Consider the following 18,849-nt stretch of genomic DNA (forward strand, 5'->3'; position numbering starts at 1 on the left):
CACTTCCGAGCACCCCTAAGATACACCAAAGTAACACACAATTCACTCATCTTTGTTCAGGAACGTCAAGACGTGTAGTAGGTACATACTTTTATGGGTAGATTTATTAATAAAAATTAATCCTAATTGTGTTCTAACTTAGAATTTTTTTTAATACTTTTAGGTGCTTTCGTAGCTTTTTGCTTTAGTAAGAGAGCTGAAGATACAACTAGCTTCGGAATACGGAACAGAATGTGTAGACATTTTAATTGAAAGATATTTACAGAAAATTTTATTTGGGCATATTTTCATCATATCAAAAATTCCATCCATAAATGTCTGACCTCCATATAAATGTGTGTTATCGGGATAGAGAACCACTCCGAGACTTTAACAGACTGTAGTTGAGCTGAAAGTTATCCAACGTTGGAACCGTGTGCTTTTGGCATTTATAAAAGTTTTTATGAAATTCTCTGGAGAAATGGAAATATTGCGTCATGTGTGGAGGGAAATTACTTTTAGTTTTTCATTTAATAAAGCCAGTCAAAAATTAATTGTTACATACATGTTTGAGGACCTTAATACCCCCATACTTTTAACGTAATAACTTCGTCAGTTCTAGTCAAATTTTGACGATTTATTTTTAATTAAATGCGTTCACGACATTAATTATGTACATTTGCTTCTAGATGCCGAGTACTCGTGAAGTCATATTGGTCAGGCCCATAGAATATGAAGGGGTTGTGCTCTCTTATTGTTGTTAACATATTTATTGTTATAAAAGTTCTCGGTGAACACGTAAGTATACAAGTCTCGAAGTAAATAAAATATAATAATTATAAAACCCACGACACAAAAAGAGATGATGACCTTGAAAAGGCTGAATAAATATTTATATATTATATTAGAAGAATTAAGAACTAAATCGATCACGCCTGATTTAAAAAACCGCATCATAATAGATCCATTAGTTTAGGACAATGGTTTTTATTTAGTGCTCCGCGGACCATTGCGATCAGCAGATACGTAAAATTTAACTTATAACAGACACAACACACTCTCTTTGTGTCAAGGGTTACAATTTTTAATAAAATAATAATTGTAAATGTATATACATTATTTAAAAGTATTTATAAAAGTATAAATACGTTTTTATTTTAATTACTTGATATATAGAAAAAGAAGAAATTTATTTATAGATTAATTCAAAAATTTCAATTTTAAGACTTATGGTTTTAAAAGTGATCGGTAATAATTTCTTCATGATTATCTGGACACTTTAACGCTTAAACTATATTGGCTGTAGTTTCTATCTGACATCAGTAACTGCATATTGAATTTGTGCAATAATTGTGTTATGACGATTAAAGGCAATGCAATGTTCGCTATTGAAAAGAACTGATTCATGCTACATACAAATGCTTCTCATTGTCAAAATTGCAACTATAACAAAATACTTGGCTTTCAGCCAAATTGAAATGGCTACGTCTTTATCAATTGGGTGCAACTATTGTGTGCAAGCTATGGATTTTTAAAAGGATTGACCCACTTTACCGAATAGGTAACAGTTCATATGGTGGTGCTATTATACGTCGTAACAATATTGATAGTAGTGCAACATCTGATTCACTAAAATCAAAGTTACTATATTCATTAACTGTTTTGAACTATTCAATAATCTTTTAATCTTTATTTACTTTACCGCGTTGAATGAGGTAAATATTTTATTTATCACTAGTGAGCCGTATAACTCGTAAAATTATGGATCACATTTTTTATAACCTGTGGTACCGATAATGTTCCTGCTTTCCATAAGCATATGATTAGATATATCAAATTTATTATATATATATTAATTGAAACTATCAATTTCAATTAATATATAAAATCTTACACGTATAAAATATTATTTTAAATTTTAAAATGAGTACCTGCATTAATAGTATGTAGTTAAAATGAAGTTTGACTTGATCGTAAAAAATGAAATGTAATATTAAGGGTAAGGCATTGCAGTTTTGAATAAAAGGGTTATCTTTATTGCTTTGCGTCACATGTCAGTTACATTTTTTTCCATAGAATAAATCAAAACAATATGCCGGTTTGGGTAGTTTTATTCTTTTTTAGCCAATGTAGTTTCTTGGGGGATATACGCGTACAAACCGTCTAATTGAAAGGAACATATTGTGACTTCAGTAGCGGATATGTTCTTTTGAGAAATTGGTCAATGAATCAATTCTTATTGATGTCAATTTGGAAACCATAATTTTATATGTAGTATCCGATGGGTTGGATACTAAGATTCGTCGTTATTTAATTTAAATAGTATATGCCTACGTCAAAGTCAATAAAGTATTATATACCTGTAGTAGCTACTACTTTATTTTAGAGCTTAGGAAATTAATCTCATTTACATTTAAATAAGATTTATCTTAAGTGTTATAGTACACCACCAAAATAAAGAAATTATCATTTACATTTGTTATTTTTTAGTATAACTATATTATACTTTTAAATAAAAAAAATACACTGACAATGCTCGACTTCTTCTTTAATAAAAAAAAATATGTACTGTTTCAGGCTAATATCGAGGAAGCGGCAAGGAATGGGAGTGTTGTGGATGCACAGGATAATCTATATGACCATATGCAAAATAAAGCAATTGTGAAAAAAGGTAAAGTTTACTTCTATTTTATTTCGATACATCTAATTTTCACCCCTTTTAAACAATAATAATTACTGAGGTGATGAAGTTATACCTACTAATGAACAAACATGATTACACATATTAATGTACATTACAGCACTAACAACTCAATTATACAAGTTCCGATATCAATCATTATCTATATAATATATCATAAAACGTTTAGGGGACGCTAATCTATAGGTACAGTCATTATTAGCATTTATGTACCAGAGAGCATATCGTTTTCTATTGTAATCAAATAAAAATGTCTAGTCCCTTTGTTTTCTCGGAAATACATGAGAAAAGGATATAGTAGTATAAAAAAAAGTAAAAAGTAGTATAGTATAAAAAAAAATAGAGCGTAACATTATTTTTACTGTAATATTATGTTATCTGTGATTTTTACTAAATAGGATTCTTTTGCAACTTGTCAAGAGGGTCTGGACTTTATATGGCAATTAGCACTATGTCGTTAAACAGTACGAGTCATTTTATGAATCGCACAGTATCTTTTATGACCACCACACTTTTACTCGACTGTGGAATAAGGTAATGTTTGGCGAATATATAACTCACATAACATATACACATAACTATGTATGTATCTGCGTACTCTATCTAAATGTGTAGTGAATGCTAACGTTTAATGAACTATAAATCACTAGATTCGTATCACTTGGTTGCTTGTATTAACTTATTACAGTATATTTATATAGTTGCAATAAACAGGACTCTAAAACTTCTGAAATTTAATACGTACCTATAATTATGTTTTATTACATCGTATACTTAAAATGTATGTATGAAAAAGTTAGGTTTTTGACTTCTTCATTTCCAGTCGTTAACTTGATTAAATATATTTCCATTTTATCATAGGATAACATTCATCAATCTAGGTTGGGATTAAGAGATTTCTTAAATGTTTGACTTTCAAATTTATATTCTCATGATGGGGCTGTGGCATCAGCAGTTTACAAACGACCATCATTATGTAAAACACGATGAATAATTATAACAAGCTTCCTGTTAGTCTGTAAAATTATATGAAATGTTATTAAAGAATAAGACAATTTCCTAGATGAGGCAGGAAATAACAAATATATTATCGAATGATATAATTATTTCAATTGATAATACATGAATTGTTATTAAAAATGTAGCTTTGTGATATCTCAGAAAATATATCAATAAATTCCTCAATAATAAACGGAGTTAACATTTCATAAAACCTGTAGCAGGAAATGACAGGTAATTAATTATACAAAACATCCTTTGAAATTTACAATTATGATAAATATTTACATAAAACTTCAAACAATACCTCAGAATTGTTAGCTATTTCCTATTTCTGTTTTCCTATGATAAACCTTTCTTATTTGACACATTTGCCTTTAACGCAGTACATAAGACAACATTTAAATTTCTCTATCTAAATACACAAGATTCGTAATTAAAAGGAGATGTAATAATTATTATATCTACAAGAGGTATTCGCAACCGTCTCTTAAGTTTCCGATGTTACGTTTGAAAGTTGTAATTGCTAATTAATAATTACTGTGTCGACGTTTACAACTCGTTGCGTTTAATTACACGACGTTTTGAATATTACGAACACAAATAATATCTAAGTGATGTGGGATAACAATAATAAGGTCTCCAATAAAGTACATTTTTGCATATATACTAAATATGTAACGCGATACCTGTGAAATCAAAATTGGATTTGATAATATTGTTTTTAATGGAATAACATACATATATACATATATATCTATTTTATATCAGTTTAATCAGTGTAATAATTTTATCAAGATTAAACTTTAAATTGTGATTTAAAATTTTAGATTTTTAGGGGTACCTAAAAATCTAAAATTTTACTTATAGGTATATTAGTCTACTTTTTGCTTCTTTTTATACTCGAAGTACAAAAAGAGAATTCTTATAGACCTTAACATACATATTTTATAACTGAACATACGTCATTATAAATAACAAATAAGTAAATATAGTAAATAAGCAATATGTATAAATTAATCTTAAACTAAAGAATTAATATTTATTATAACGTTTTTAAATTTATAGACAAATATTTGGAACCTTCGTTTTCTAAATGGAGTCGATGGAGTTATTGCCATAGCGGAAAGAAAACCAGACGTCGACATTGCGTGCGCCAAGAAGTATGTGGGAGTGCACTGCGCATAGAAATTGTAAGGTTAGTTGAACCACAGATAACATAATATTACATAGTTGAACTGACTATATTTAAGTTATACCAAATAAATCTATTTGCTTGGTATTTCAGATGAATATTATATTGAAATTACTTACAGAACATGTATAAGAAGTCAGGTAGTCAGAAATGGTAAATCAAATAGTCATGTAGGTAAATCATAGTAGTCATGCTTGTTTATCCATGCTTGTATATCAGTTCTATTAAAAGTATCAAGTAAGTTTTGCTAAAGAAAAAAAATGTGGTGACCAGATATTCATTACATCTTACAAATATACTTGTTTATTTTATTAAAACAATGTCAGTAATATAATGTCATCATAATATAGCCTTAGATATTTACAAAATTATGGTACGATGCCCAGAATATTTGTCATACATCACCATTTCCAATTTAAGTATACAGGACATATAAATTCAAATATATTGATAATAAGTCAAACCCAATGTTGTTTTGAGCTTTTCTAATTTATTATAAAACTCTTAGACCGTTAAAATTTATGGGATTCGTACAATCTATTTCCATTTAAACTTTTGCCACAAATTCCATTCAAAAGCAAAATCGACTTGCTACAATAACTTTGTTTATTGTTTCTAGACTCTATAAATTGTTTTGTTAGATTTACTTAGGATTCTATAGGTTTACAAAAAAAACATGCCTTTATATTTCAAACTGTATGAACAAGAACTATTAAAATCACATTATGGATCGATATTTATTAAATAGTTAGCTGTCTACTAGTTGTTTACGGTGTATTTTTTTAGTAACAAACTTATGGAATAAGTTAAATATATGAAGACATTAGTTTTTTTTAAAGTACTAAAATATTTTTATTAAAGATTACAGTACCTTACCTCTATATCAGCGAGACCTGTTAGACCTATTATAGAAATATACGTTTCTAAGTATGAAATTGATATATATATTTGAACAAGAATTTACACTGCCATATAAAAATTCATAGGTTTTTACATAAAATAAAACAATAACATTATTTTCTTCACTTAGTTTACATTATATTTGGCTGCATTATGATGAGTTATACTTCATCTGTTTCAATAAAAACATCACCTGAATAAATGTATAAGACTTATAACATTATTAAGCACAGGAATCCTGCTACAATTTGTCTATTTTTTATTAGCTTAGATAATGGCATAATGGTGATTGTTATGTGAATAGCTAGACTGTTTGTTAATAGCTAATGCGGAATAGATGGATATTTGCAAACACAAAATTTGTTTACAGTTGCAAGCGAACAAACGACTTGCGTCACGCGATGAAGATGACTCCAGGAGAAACAAGAAGAAAATCTGTGCAAATACAAATGGTAGTTATGGAATTTTATTACTTTATGGTGTGCAACGTTATTTTAATCCAACAGTCAAAAATACTTCTATTTTTGACTGTTGGATTAAAATAACGTTTTTTAAATAAATGGTGAAATAGTGTAGTAAATTTATAAGAAAATAACCACATCTATTTATATAAAGCCTTAAGAATTTTGTGTTAGGTAAATTTAATTATTGGAGTAAGAAAAATGTTGGGTCTCCAAGAAAAAGTATCGCGGAAGGGCGCTGTGGTATTTTAATATAGCGACCTTTCAGTGTCGGGGCTGGTTAGTAATCTGGGTTAGCTGGTAAGTAATCAGGGTTGAGTTCAATTCCATTGCGCTAATAACTAGATACAGTCTTCAGATTCATCACACACAGTTGTATGTATTTGTAATCTACTTTAGTACCGTTCGCCATCGACTTCATGGGAATTCAAGCCATAAACTGAAATTGTCCCGTGCAGTACGGTTTCGAAATAACATTCTCCCTCGAACTCTCAGCCCATGGAATCTTCTTTCTGCAGAGGTTTTCCCTAGAGAATACAGCATGGAGTTTTTCACAAAGGGCGTAAATAAGGGCGTCGTAAGGGTTGGCAGCACGCACGTGACATCCCATATGTTGTAGCCATATGTTATTGTAAAAAATTACTTTATGCCGTTAACTTATTTGTAGCCATTTAATATAAACAAATGGCAAAAGGAGCCAAGGAGAATTATTTCATTCTATTTTAAAGAAAACGGAGATTCTCGGTTTGAAGTTTATTTTTAACTGATATAGAAAACATATTTTAAATGTACCATAAATGGTTACAATTCTAGGTAAGTAGTTGCAGTATATAGGTTGGTTTCAATTAGGTATAGTTTTAAGATAAAAATGTACCACAAATATTATCATCACATAGTATAAAACAAAGTCGCTTTCACTATCAGTTCGCTTAGATCTTTTAAACTACGCAACGGATTTTAATGCGTATTTCAGAAATAGATAGAGTGATTCCGATGCAAGGTTAATATGTGAAAATAACACATGTATACCCAATACGAAGCCGGGGCGGGCAGCTAGTAAAATATACAGAACAGAAACATTTCGAGAAAAAAAAAACAATAGGTCTCCTTTTGTTTGTGGAAAGATAATGCTTATTCTGATAAATCATTTATTTATAATAGTAGTAATTGTTCTAATATAATAATTTTGAAAGTACATTAGATATTTTCGACAATTTTATACTAAAGGTGTTTATTTTTACATTTAACAAGTTTTATCTCATGTTGTCCAGTAATTTCATTACGAATAAACTCATATTATTTCGTGGAATAACAAGTACTTAAATAAGAAAAACATTATTTTCTTACAAAATACCATTATTGTTATCTGTTTTCTATGGTTTATTTCCATTTTCTTCTTTATATAAAATTAAATTTCTTTGAAATGAATGGGCAGTAATGTGCCTTGATACATGAGAAACATTTGAAAAGAAATTTTAATTATACCAAGGTTTTGTGTACCGAATATACATTTCTTTTTATGTTGCTGCATATTAAAAATAAAACATAATATATCATTAAGTATAAGTGGTGTGGATAGAGTATTTCAGTACAAATTATACATTTATAAATAGGTACCTTGAAAAATTACTACTGGAGGCTATTAATATTTAATTATTTGACTTCTTTACATTTTACTTTAATCTACTTTCCAATGACGGACAAAATGGTGATCTTTAACACCTCGCATTTATCTTTCGACAAAAAAATCCAATTAAGAAACATTAAGGAGATTCTAAAAAGTTAAAATTACTTAATAAAACCTCTGATCTCTTTTTAAAAGCCAGGAGTTAGCAATATCCCTGCCTGGTTGAAATATAATTTTAAGGAATTCCATTAAAATTGCGCAGTCTTATTTTTTTCTCTATTGTGTTTTATTTTAATATTATTATTAATTAATTATCAGTTTATATACATATTAGCATGTATAAATAGATTTCATTTATTATGAGGTCCTGAAAAATAACTATTCATTTAGTTATAATTTCTTGTCCTAGTACTATTTTTATGTTTAAATTCTCTGAAGTCTGTAAATGGTAGCAAAAGATATGTCGGATTAAAAAACAGTTACAGTGAAAAATATTATTATATAATATGATACAATACAAATATTTGTCAATAGTCTATACTGGCGTGCACTCTAAAAGGTTGTGAGTTCAAAATTGCCAATATAAAAAAGCGAAATGTGGGAATGATAAATGTGTTAATCATGACGTCGACAACTGCCGATGACTCTGATCTGACTCTCTCTAACTACCCAATCCGGATTACTAGTAATGAAAGTATATTTTGATGTATGTTTTGTTGTACTATTTTAATTGTAATTTATTTAATGATTAAGCTTACAGGGTTATTCTATGTATTCTGAGATACGTGGCGAGATAATATAAATAGAAATCCCAGACTAATCCCAATCTTGGTAATTTATGCTTTATTTATGCCAATGCTAATTCTTATCACTAATTTATTGCAGTAGGACAAATTTTCCTATTGACATTGAATAAAACGTACTACCTTTATTTCTTTATATTATATATCGGTAATGGAGAGCAGGAAGTTGGACATGATGGTGATATATAGTTTCAAATATGCGAACGACATGCGTTCGATTTACGAGTTTCATGCATATAGGTACATATTTCTAAGCTTTACAAAGTTGTCCCTTCTATATATCAAATATGTAGATAGTAACATGTGACTGCTAGCAATATAAAACTGTATATTGCGTTTACCTATATTTCTCTTAGATACGGGGATTTCAAATAGCTATATTTTGTGAGATACATACGAGTATCACATAAACAAAGTTACACAATATTTGAAATCTCTATAATAATATTTTCGATCATTTTTGTGGCGTAAATTAATATAATATAGGCGGATATAAATATACGCATTTTGATTTAATGGACTTATTTGATAAACATAGAACCAACTGTTTATAATCCTCCAATCATCTTCGGAATTTCAGTCAAATGATTTCAATGATCATCGTCATCAATGTATTCTCAAATTGAGTCTACATACATGTAATAATAAGAAATCTTGTCTGTTTGTTTCTCAACTTTTTTCTTCTGAACGGCTTCTGTACGGCTTTAATATGTTTTTTTTACTACCATATATTTTCGAGTATTCCGTATAGATGCTTTTTATGAATAATAATAATAAATAAAGAGTGGATGGAAACATAAAATGAGATTCTCAAGTAACAACTGTCCACTCCACAGCGCACTTATATTTATAAGCACTGTTTAAATTTACAGGCAATTAGATGTTAAGTCGTAGAAAAAAGGGCGAAATGGACATAGGAAGGGTAAGCTCACTATTTCCCTCACCCTTCCTACTTCCAAACGAACATCTAATACCGTCAGAGAGGTCAGATTTTGAGATATATGTGAGACTGTTCATATCCATAAGTACACAACTAACGATTACTACTTTCTAGAAGGACCATTTATGTACTTTTAAAATGAGAGAGTCAATATTGTACATACTTTTATCCATCAATATTATAAAAATAAACATTTATTTATTGATTAATAGCAACCACGTCAGTTGAATGGGGATGAAATACAGAAGAGGTTGAGAGGGTACTCGCCATGGGGCCCTTGGAGTAAGTGTTCCAGAAAATGTACTACAGTCAGACGAAGGTAATTATAGCACAGAATAATATTGTTTTATACAAAGTTTAAGTATGTCATTAATATGTGAGATGAAATGAAAATTCTTTATTCTTCTCACAGAAAAAAGACAAACATTTATATTACATTTAGTATAATGTCTATTGCATATAATTATATAAAATTCATATACTATTATATAAAAAATGTATACAACAACAATGAACATTATACTAAAAACCTTAAAAAATATAATATAATAACTATAATATATTATTAAAAGGAGTCCGTTTAGGCAAGGTTCCGAAAACACTGGCAGCGTTCCCCCTTTGTAGCTAGACTAATTCTTTGTACGAGATAGCTGCCAGTTCTTTGGTTTTAAAACAAAGTTTAAATTTAGCAAATACGGAATTTACGGAAAAAGAGATAGAGAGAAGAGGTGTAAAATTCGGTGGTTTTCTATGTGTAGTTTCATATGTACATAGATAGTAATGGAATCCCGTCAACGCTAATCGTGTGCGCTGGCGTGTAACTAGTGAAGGGTGAAATGATGGCGATAAAGTCACTTCACTGAACCTATCGTAACGTATTAACTACGAAGGTTTGTAGAGCGATGTCAACTTGATACAGAGAAAACACTGTTTTCAAGTGGTGCGCCTAAGTATTTCCAATTATTTGCAATGGTTCTCTGTACAATATTTTGCATACCTTAATAGGCATATCAAAGATCTATGTTATATTAATTTGATTAGATTTTATTATAAATAACCCATGTGTTATGATGTGATATTTATATTTGGGTATAAACTTGAACAATATAAATCATATCAATCTTTTAATTAGGTACAATGGAAAATAATATGTGAATATATTTATAGAGATTGGTGTGTACAAGCTCAGGGCGATATTAAGTTTAAAGTATTAAACCTAGTACAAAAGGAACGGTTATTTTTCAAAACTGCTATATTTACTATTATATACAAAGTAAAATATTATATACATATTAAATTCCTACTATCTTTGTGTTCTTAGAGTATGCCAGAGGCGCGTATTTTGTGGTCGAAGAATACTAAGACAATCGGCTTATTGCTACATGGAAGGTGGTTACTGCCAGAATTGGATTCGTGGTAGGATGCAGAAGCGAAAGGACCCAGGTGATCTTGCACATAGGTACCTATTTAGCTAACAACTTTTACATTAAAATAATATCTACCATCTACTTAAATAATAATCTTATAATCTTAATAATTAATAAGTATAATCTCGTAAATATTTTACGTCCGTTTAACGTTCTCATTCATAAAAATGTCAAAACCAATAATCCGACTTTAAATTATGCTTTCATACAGCCATTTCATCTCATTTTTTAGATTTTAATCATTCGTAATTTCAGACAAGGCTAATAAAACACTGGTAGTAGTTAAAATGAATGGTGATGTTACAAAGATACTTCTTGTGCAAAATATTAGAGATAAATCTGATAAAGTTGTCGCCGTATTTTTAAAATATTTAAATTCCTCCGTTCCCATTTATGTATCTGAAAGACATTTGGAAGTGAACATTACGACTATTCAATACCAGATAAGAAATTATCAGACTCAACAATACGCATAATGAGATCTAATGACAACCTATACTCACCAATATATCGATTAGATTTGTATACAACAAATGTATACTATTGTACATGAGAATTAAAGTATACAATAATCTTCCTAAAGATATTAGGGACCTGTCATCTCTTATATTATAAAGACGTAAACTCAAGAATTGGTTTACGTCGTTTATTGTTTAATAATTTTTATAGTGTTCAAGAATATTTTACAAAAATGAATACTTTCTTATAATTTGCATGACTGTTATAGTAAATATTGCATATTAATTACTTTTTACGTAATAACTTATCTATTGTACTAGTATTTCGCAAATAAATAATTTCATTACATTTAGTTAGGAATGTTTCATTTTTGTGAACAATTGGTTGAATCTTCATAGTATATGTATCACACACATATACCCGTCGATTTCAGCGGTACAGTCTGTCGTTAAGAACAAATGTCATTTAGTTGATGTACGTCGAGAACGCCTATTCATTGTTCAGATACTTTTGTTTAGATATTCCTCTCAACTTTATTTTTATGTCGTTCTAGAGAAAACTCAACGTATTCTTTTAAAAAGTAGAATATTCAGCACGTAGTTAATGTTCATTATTAAATGGTTTGCTTTATAATTATGTACCTATTCATGACGTACCATATGAGCTTTAAACTATCTACAGATTATGATAAATTCCTAATCTGTCGATAGGATTTACGCCTGTATTGTTTTGACTTTTCGCTTTACGCCTTTTCCTTTATTTGCTTTCTTAATTTCGTGCATAAACATATTTAAGAGTCGTGTATCTATTTCAAGCTGTACACAATGGTTTGTGAATTAGAATTTAAGTCTTTGTATATCATAAATAATTCAAACGGATTCATACTGTATACTGTTTTTGAAACAAATACTTTTCAAACTCTTTAATGATTAATGATTTTATGACCAAATTCGATAAGGTTGCCGTAATTTTTCTGAGTAATTAATATATTTTTATCGCGTAATTTTTACACAAACAAATTTGGTAGTAGACAATGCAAAGCAGAAGATGGAGAATTTCAGAGAAATAACAATAAAATAAATTAATGATTTATACTAACCACAATTTAAAAGGCGTACCTAATTAAAAAAAATTAATACTGTTATTTACTTGCCTTACAGAATATAGATTTGTTGAAAAAATGCAGATGTCTGTACCAGCAATCCATCCCGAAGACACACGCGTATCGCGTAATGCCATGCCCGTTTGCGGACAGATTGGTCGGTTCCGTGGTACATCGAGTGCAAGGTTGCGGGCGCGTATGCAGGATATGATGCGTATCATAGGCGGTAGACCAGCTCCTCCTGGCAAATGGCCATGGCAAATTGCTGTGCTTAATCGATATAAGGTATATTTTACTTACAACAAATCAATACTATAAATATAAATGATAAAATATCTGAACGGAGCGAATGAAATTAAAGTAATGATATGGATTGTATAACGACGACATGAGGATAAACAATATGAATTTATTCTTTATTTTCAACGCTTTTTGTGTTTACTATTAAACCAATCAAATTGTGATGGTATTTGGCGTATACGTAACTTGGGTAAAGGGAAAGCTGTCGAACTTACTTTATGTCCTATTCAATTATTGTCACGTAGGCAAATTCGGCAGTAGAAGTTTTCGGGACGGTGTCCCTATATTATTTCAATTGGTTCAATGTTGTTGCCATTCAGAATTATTGGATGCACAAAATCTTATATTATCTTTATTACAATACCCTAACAATCCTATTAAAGGAGATTAAAATATATAAAGAACACACATTATTCCGATATCCGAATATTATAAACACAAAATCTTTAAAATATCTTTATGATATTGTTTATTATTTTAATAAGTGTATTTTAGAAATATAATGTTACACATTTTATTATTGTCTTCACATTCAATTAAATACCTAACGAATCTGGAGGTACTCCAAGCATATTAAATAAAATTGTCCCTTAAATCTAGCGAATGAGAATCTTAAATTAGTTTTGTGCGGGTCGGGTTAGATTCCCAAGGGGCTAGTGGGGCCCATTACTCTGTCCTGATTCTAACTTCTTAACAATATATGATAGTAAATTGTTACATAATATGTAACTAGATATGTATATTGTTACAGTAATGTAATACAAGTAAATGTAGGTAAGTACATTACTCCATCCAAATAAAAAAAATAAGGAAATAATTATTATAAAGAAAATAAATTATAGGCTAAAACAAAATAATTTCTTAAGTGTAACGACACTGGTTTTGTATCTAAATATATCTATATCTATACATATATTACTAGATACATTAAATGTATTAAGTATTTGGCATTAAACTAGTGCAATTTCTGATACCGGTACCTTAGAGTAACATCAAACATATGTACCTATATAAAAAAATGTATAAAATCAAGAGTTTAGACAGAGTAACAAATGTAATTTCTTTATTACCGAATTATTCTGTCTCATATGATCATCTTGGGGACCCCTACTTAAGGAGGAGTTCTGGATACCACCACCAAATTAAGAAAAATTAAGTTTTGAACATTATTAATAGATTTCTATATTTTAACAATGTTTAATATTAATAGTAGATATTAATTCTCAACAGGAAGCATTCTGTGGCGGAACATTGATATCACTTCGCTGGGTCGTGACGGCTGCACATTGCGTGAGGAAACGGTTATATGTAAGACTGGGAGAATATGATCTCATGATGAAAAACCGAGGTGAAGTGGAGATGAGGGTTTTAGAAGCAGTTGTACATCCTCTTTATGACCCTGATACAGTAGTCAACGACGTTGCCATGTTAAGGTTAGAAATAATTAGGTACCTATATACTTTTTGCATAAAATGTTTCTCGTACAAAAAGAGAATGCGTAATATTATAGACATAAATATATTTGACGCAAATATCTACTAAAAATTATTGAACTACTTGCCATTACGAAGGTATATTGTTTTACCTGTGCTTAAACCTATTGATATCAAACTCCTGCATCAAAATATCTACCATCTGATATATTTATTTAACCCTCTTAACTTTCCGACATAAATTTTAACTAGGAACTCGGAATAAATTTAGTGAAAGTCAATTACACGCTTCAGTGCTTAATTTAGGGGCAATGTTTGATAAGCAAAGTACGTGCAGTTGCGAAATCTATTTACATCCGTATCTGCGATTAACATTACAACCTAAACAGTGGCGGAATTATTCCCAGATGTATTGTAATATCGTTCAGTATTCCAGTATAGCATTGAAACATTTTTACTTTGATTACCTATTTCGATACGGTTGCAATTTTGTTCATCGCCTTTACTTCAAACGTTGGTGCTAATTTTGACAGTGCGATGATAAGATTGAGAATTGAATCTTTTTGGTCTATTGTTAAAAACTATTAGGTTTAATATATTTAGTTAGCTCGTAGGTAATATTACGTCCTAGACTCATAGTAACTCATTGTCTTCACTTTAGTATTTATATCTTAAAAAAATATTAATGATTATAATATAGTCAGAACGATTTTAATAGATAATTTCTCTTGTCATCTATATAGAATTTACTTTCTAATTATATTGTAATATTGATGTATCTTAATATTAATATATATATAATTCTTCTGTACGTGTGTTTGTCACCTAAGTACTTCTAAACAGTTAAACAGATTTTGATGAATTTTGTGACTATGTTATAAGGTTTCCGAGAATCCTAAAAATTAGAGGGCTGCGCTATTTTTCCGGACCGCATAGCGTCATATATAAACATTTGCTTATTCTGTTATATATAAGGGTAAAATATTTAGTAATAAACAGAATAAGCAAATCTTTATGTTGCAAATATATTTTATATATGCAGATATTCTTTGCACATATAAATGATACATCGCGTTGTATTCGAGAACATTTCTTACAAATAGAGTTATGCTCTATGAAAAATATAAAACACTTTCTGCATAAAATCGCGCCATTTGAAATGAAAATATTTCTAAATTCATGGCAATTCAAGATATTGAACGGCTGCTTACAGCAAGTAGGTAAATTACCTACTGGCGCGGAATGTTTACGGCATTTGAATATTTAGATATAAGGTATAGAGTGCTGTATATATGTGGCGAATGAATACATAAATGTGTATTTTGAAGTCCTCTTTTACAGTAATTAATTCAGAGTTAAATTATATAATAATTAATCAATTAGTATCTTTGTTATCAGATATTCCATGAAGTAAGAAAATCTTTGTGTTTACCTCTGTCATCAGTCAGTCATCTGAGTACACAGAATATAAACATTTAAAGATGTTATTAGATTTAGGTCTGTAAAGTAGATACAGTCACATATCTATACTTAAAAAAATATTAGTGCGAGAAAAGCCGGGTATGCAATTACTATATAAACCCAAAGATTAGTTATTGTAAAATATAATTAACTATAAATTCGTAAACATAGACATCACAGTCTATTTAATTGTTAAATTGGATTTGTAAAACGATAATCAGCCATTCTACTATTTGCAGTACCTATTCAAATTCGAAATAACAAGAAGTATACAGTGACTCTGTAACATTTGATACTACCATTTATATGACAAAGGTTTTATATTTCAAGAGGTAGCCTCTCAGAAATTTTGTGAATACCTACAAAGTTATATCGCCTTTTATTTTACGAAACAAGTTAACTCCTTGTACGGCACAAGGAGTTAATAATAACAAAATAAAATTAATTTGATATTTGAATATTACAAACAATTTATGCTTATATTTGTGTAATTGCGTGTACCAGCTCTCTTGTAATTGCATAGGAACCTGCAGTTCACCTAAAGAATAATCAAGGTAAAATAATAATAATACACAATTACATAAATATAAGCATAAATTTGACTACTTATTAGAGTCGTAAACAATTCAGAACAAAGAAATCTGTCCAGTAGTTATATTTGTTGCCTATTGTGCTATTAACATGGACTGTCGTTACTAATGGAATTCTTTTATATTCTTAATTTATTTATTTTAATTTCTTGATAGTAATGAGAAAACAAAGTCGCACTACATCATAGTTTTTTTTTTTTGATGACTACTAAACTGGTTACCGATTACAGATTTGTTTACTATCCATTTACATCTCTATAGGTGATCTGATGACTTATAGTCGTAATGCATCATTGGTAGTATAGTGACCAGAATTCTGGAAAAAATCATCACAATTTTAATAGGTACCAAAAAATAATCACATTAAACGATTTTTTAGTAATTTGGAAAATTATAACCAAATCTTAAAATTATTTATTAAAAGCATTAAAGGGAAATAGAACCTCATTATGAATACATTGTAATTCACGGAGCTATATACTACAGGAGCTCATTTATTTTTTAAATTTTGATAGGTTACCAGCGCCAGCGAGGCCGGACTTGGGTCATGGGATAGCCTGTTTACCTCATCCGCAACAGTATTTACCCCCGCATACTTCATGTATTATATTGGGCTGGGGAAAGAGACGGCCACAAGACTCACATGGTACCCGAGTTCTACATGAAGCACAGGCAAGTAACTTTATTTATTACAAGCTTAAGTCATACCTAATAATGTGGTGGATATCGTTTATAGGCGCGATATATGAACAGCAGCCATAATATCAGATCACTTTAGTCCAATTTCTTACTGTTCCTATCATCAATTATGCTGATGTGTGTTATACAGATCTTAAACAGGATCTTTTAAATATGTAAGCTCGACAGACTTATTAACAACGTTTTCGTTCCTTTCTTTTGAAAAGTAAATTTCAGCAATTCTGAGACTCTCATAATCGTAACCTTCGTTCTAATGACTTGCCAGATCTACTTTCATATCTGATTCTTTCACTTTGGATTGCTTGATAACTTTGAAACGTACTGTTTGATGTCATCCACGAGGTACCTATATAAGTACCTGTTTAAAAAAGAAATCATGCTCATCTTATAAATGCTTTATATCACCAGTCGTCATCTTGTTGTATATTTAATATTTGTATGTATTTATTGTCTAGATTTATTATATACACATATAGTTGTACATATTTAAAATTATAAACACAAGATGTCTTTTAATTACATCATCTTAAGTTAGTTATTATCTCTATTTATTTAATTAATTAGTACCGCATTTGAGAAACACTGTACAGTGTACACCCCGAAGGTAGACTGGTAGAGAGCTAGCTTAAGTCTGTATTTTATACCATTAATTTTATTCGAAAATTATTTGGTGCTGTTCGATAGGATAGGCTATATATATATATATATAATAAATATGTATATATAGCCTATCCGGTTGAACGGTAACATAACAAAAAAGTTATATTTGTGATAGGTTGCTACAATCCAACAAGGAGTATGCCGTCGCTCCTATTGGCAGTACGCGATCACAGACAACATGGTGTGTGCTGGCCGTGGTCGCAAAGATTCCTGCGCGGGCGACTCGGGAGGACCTTTACTATGCCGTGATCGAAATATGCGCTATTATCTACAGGTATTAAATGCGATATTACATGAATTCGTTAAAAATATTAGGTAATTATTATTTCAAAAATTACTGCAGAAGAAATAATCTAATTTAAGAATAGTATTTTTTTGTGAATTTTTGTGTGATAGACTAAAAATATATTAACTAATAAAAAAAGGTTATAAAATAAAGGATGAAGCGAGGGTGTCGTGAGAACTGACTACTCAATAGTATTATTATGTATAAGATCGTGTGAATATCGTGCCTGTGTGGTTAATTGTATTATTATTTTAATCATTTAATAATTATAACCAACCAGATATTTAAATGTATCAGTTATTAGACGTTCTATTGATTTGTATGTACATGCGATAATATCGCAATAGTAAGAGAACTAGGTTTACATGTAATCCCTATAGTGAATTTGTGTGAAAACATAAAAATAAACTTCAACTTGTAAAGAGCAAAGTAACCTTTATCTTATTTCAGCTCTTTAGTTAGGTGTATTCTAAAGAAATGGTTTCATATATATAAAATAATATAGCTTTAGAAGATTTATTATTAACTAACTTTATTCGCAGGGGATAACGAGTTTTGGAGATGGCTGTGGAAAACGAGGCAAGTACGGCATTTATACGCGCACATCTGGCTATGTATCTTGGATGCGGAATATTATGAACAACAAGTACTTTGATTGATGTACCTAACTATAACTTAGTGAAAATTGGTACGCGTAACAAAATTGCTCGTTACCATAGCTAGAAAACTTATTTAATTTTATTTGTGTGGTTGTAAGTTAACAATAATATATTTCCGATGTTGTTTTAACTACTATTTTTATAGGGTGGATAGTTGATTAACGCTAC

General features: G+C 29.7%; 1 protein-coding gene across 1 annotated transcript; it reads left to right on the top strand.

Annotated features, from left to right (window-relative positions):
- The first annotated feature begins 678 nt into the window (after positions 1–678).
- Positions 679–18,825, top strand: LOC131852947 (transmembrane protease serine 6). Its single transcript, XM_059203706.1, has 11 exons — positions 679–777; positions 2,557–2,650; positions 4,748–4,877; positions 6,145–6,226; positions 9,818–9,924; positions 10,927–11,048; positions 12,652–12,878; positions 14,124–14,326; positions 16,893–17,049; positions 17,852–18,010; positions 18,565–18,825. Exons 1-11 carry the CDS (start codon positions 712–714, stop codon positions 18,679–18,681), a joined length of 1,464 nt encoding a protein of 487 aa, XP_059059689.1. The 5' UTR covers positions 679–711; the 3' UTR covers positions 18,682–18,825.
- Positions 18,826–18,849: the final 24 nt, after the last annotated feature.

Source organism: Achroia grisella, unplaced genomic scaffold (assembly GCF_030625045.1).
Source record: "Achroia grisella isolate CSIRO2021 unplaced genomic scaffold, CSIRO_AGI_Agris_v1 utg1179, whole genome shotgun sequence".
NCBI lineage: Eukaryota > Metazoa > Arthropoda > Insecta > Lepidoptera > Pyralidae > Achroia > Achroia grisella.